General features: G+C 36.3%; 1 protein-coding gene across 1 annotated transcript; it reads right to left on the bottom strand.

Moving 5' to 3' along the window:
- Positions 1–581: 581 nt before the first annotated feature.
- LOC114534670 lies at positions 582–2325 on the bottom strand. Its single transcript, XM_028556143.1, has 5 exons — positions 2079–2325; positions 1691–1990; positions 1249–1541; positions 923–1049; positions 582–628 (listed from the first exon to the last, which is right to left on the bottom strand). Exons 1-5 carry the CDS (start codon positions 2323–2325, stop codon positions 582–584), a joined length of 1014 nt encoding a protein of 337 aa, XP_028411944.1.
- Positions 2326–2893: the final 568 nt, after the last annotated feature.

The following is a 2893-nucleotide window of genomic DNA, read 5'->3' as shown; positions in this document are numbered from 1 at the left end:
AGGGCGCTGCCTTAGGTATCGTTAAACCAAGATCAAAGTGGGACATCACAACAGGGTTCACAGGCTCTACATCATAAAACAACACATGTTAATTTCACTTTGGAGTAAAAAGTTAACAATTTTTTATGTCGTTCGGCCATGCTGTACGCTTTTTAAAAAGTCCTTTTTTATTTTCTTTACCTCCATTTGTTATTTCACTTATTTCTGAGCTTGTGTTTCCAAAACCAATTTTTGTACCAGCCGAGACTGTCATAAAGTATTTTTTTGAAGGAATAAGATTAGAAATAACGTATGTTAAGGTAGAAAAAACCTTTATGTTTGAACATTTCGGACTTTCATCATTTTCCTTTCTAGAAAAACAAATCTGATATCCCACCAATTCACCGTTCCAAAATATCTTATCAGGCGCTCTCCAAGAAATTTCGAGCGAGTTTTTACTACGAGATTTAATCATAACACTGCGTGGAGCTCCACTTGGAACTATGATAGTAAAGAATAAAAACTATTATTTGAATTTGAATTATTCAGAAAAAATCAAAAGCCTCTCTACATTATGCATACCAGCTTCTTTGGTCTTGAACTTATGGTAAACTATTGTCTGAGTATTCTTTAGTTGACCATCCTGTGTCTTTATGCCAACAACATAATTAGTGTTTGGTGTGAGCTCTCGAAGAATGTATTGATTTGCATAATATGCGCGCGATATTCTTTTTACCTCGGTACCGTTTAGGTAAATGATAAAATGTGTGATGAAAGTGGATGCAACAGGCGATGGTATTGTCCATGACAGATGAACAGAAAAATTTGATGGTTTAGCAAAAACGTTTTCAACAGGAGCCAGAGATTGCACTGGGAGAAAGATGGAATTAATTCAGTTCGAAGAAACATTGAACTGACAAATTTAAAAACTGACAAACCGCACCTTCTCCGCAGAGTTCTATTCTGAGACAAAAGTCTGTATTTCCAGTTGATTGTATCTTGATATATCTCGCATTATAAATATCAACGTCCGTAGTCGATGCTTGAAAGCTGTACATGTTTCCTGTTATCTAAAAGAGGATTTAGGAAGAAACGCACTTTCTTATTTCATAGGCCAGATTAAAAAATATCGCCTAAAAGCAAGAAATTTTTATCCGCGTTTGAGCCAGTAATTTTGCAAAAAAATTATAATTGCAGTCTTTATATAAACTAAGTTTCATTACAGCAGAATATTGATCACGCATCAAGGACACTCACGTAGCTACTAACCTGTAAACCACTACCACCGTCTACCAAACTTTCATTATGACTGTATTTCAATGAATAAGATCCACTCGACTTTGTCTGATCTTTATCACCCATAATCATTACGCGTGTTATGTGATATTCGTTTAGAAGGTCAATCTTAAGATATTTGTTTCCAGACTCGGTTGGACACCAACCATTGCTAGAAAATCTCGCTTCTTTGTACTTGGTATTGTCAGTAGAACCACTTCCAGAAAATACAGTGTCTGGAAACTTAGTTTCGTTCTGTAACAATGGGTTCTCGCATATCTCACTGCCTAAATAAGACATAAATTAAAGTGGTATAGTAAGTATATATTGAATTTTGTGGCGGGAAGCCAGATACCGCTATACTTTTTCTTCCATGATTGCCGGTTAATTCGTTTTAACTGGAACACATGCAGAGGTATAGATCATACGTACTCACATGTGAAATATGGCAACTTGATGTCAGGAGCGACCGTAGAAAGTAGAAGATGGGTACAACAAGGGGTATTGCTTGATTTTGTGTTGTTATAACAGAGATCACCGGTTGCAATAACTTGTCTGTTTCCAATTTCCTTTGTACTGACATTGTTCCAACTTGTCCCAATGAATCCTAAACGCTCACACAGGATGTTTTCCCGGTTCTTAAACGGAATTTCTTCATTAACTTTTCTCCAAGTGGAACCGTTTTTTATTTCAAGGAAACCTTTGTTAGGTGACTTGGATAATCTTATGTTGGTAGCTAAAATAGAAACAATATTTCCTGTCATAGAATATATCACCAGAATCTATACCTTTCCCAGAGCAGTCTGTATTAAAGTTCATATTACCTGTTGTTATGGGTTCTACGTAATTATCCACACACGTGTATTCAACATAAAGTTCTTTTGCAATATCAGGGCAATATTTTGATGGCAGTAAATTATTGTTGACGGTCAGTTCACAGGAACTTTTTCCACTACAAAGAGGTTTCACCTGACAGTTTGTTAGTCTACTACACTGCGCATCAATGGCTGCATTCACATCAAATGTCCTGCTTTTATTGAAATCACCATAATGAGCTTTGTGGATCACCATACGCTGTTTTGGAGAACATTGAACACCTTTCATTTCGTCGCCGTACTGCGTTACTGAACCTAAAATCGCACAGACCAATACATTATATTACATTAGTATTGCATCAAAATAACTGTCATAGTTATTCTACTCATTTTATCCCTGAACTCCAATTCAATTTTTAACATTATTGTGCAAGAAACAAGAGCTAGGTCACACGGAAACGAGGGCACGAAAACGTGACAAACGAAAATTTAGAACGTCAATAATGGATTAGAAAACCTGTTATAAAACCTGTTATGTTAGTTCCACTGTAAAAATCTGAAGTGTAAACGTCTTACCAAAAGTAAACTTTTGTTCTGCTGTGTCGCTGCATGAAGTATTTTTCACGTCAACATACTGTCCACTAGGCCCAGGCTGAACACAATTTTTCACTTCGTAAAGAAATAGAGATCCACCAACTGTTTGTTTTATACGATGTTTTGTGTTGTTTGCATAATCTCTCCCAGCCTGATTTTTACCACCATATAGAAACAAACGATTTTTGTAGTTTGTATTACCATATTCAGACGCGACGTTCCCTCCCGTC

This window comes from Dendronephthya gigantea, unplaced genomic scaffold, assembly GCF_004324835.1.
Source record: "Dendronephthya gigantea isolate DGI-Jeju-01 unplaced genomic scaffold, DenGig_1.0 000104F, whole genome shotgun sequence".
Taxonomy (NCBI): domain Eukaryota; kingdom Metazoa; phylum Cnidaria; class Anthozoa; order Malacalcyonacea; family Nephtheidae; genus Dendronephthya; species Dendronephthya gigantea.
This window is presented reverse-complemented; position numbering and strand designations above follow the sequence as displayed.

What these genes read in the sequence shown, in the direction of transcription:
- LOC114534670 (XM_028556143.1), bottom strand. Translation starts at nt 2,325, where the DNA reads ATGGTGATCCACAAAGCTCATTATGGTGATTTCAATAAAAGCAGGACA. An exon ending in CGTAGAACCCATAACAACAG is followed by an intron (nt 1,991 to 2,078) that starts GTAATATGAACT and finishes TTTCTATTTTAG; the next exon opens with CTACCAACATAAGATTATCC. An exon ending in ACGGTGGTAGTGGTTTACAG is followed by an intron (nt 1,050 to 1,248) that starts GTTAGTAGCTAC and finishes ATCCTCTTTTAG; the next exon opens with ATAACAGGAAACATGTACAG.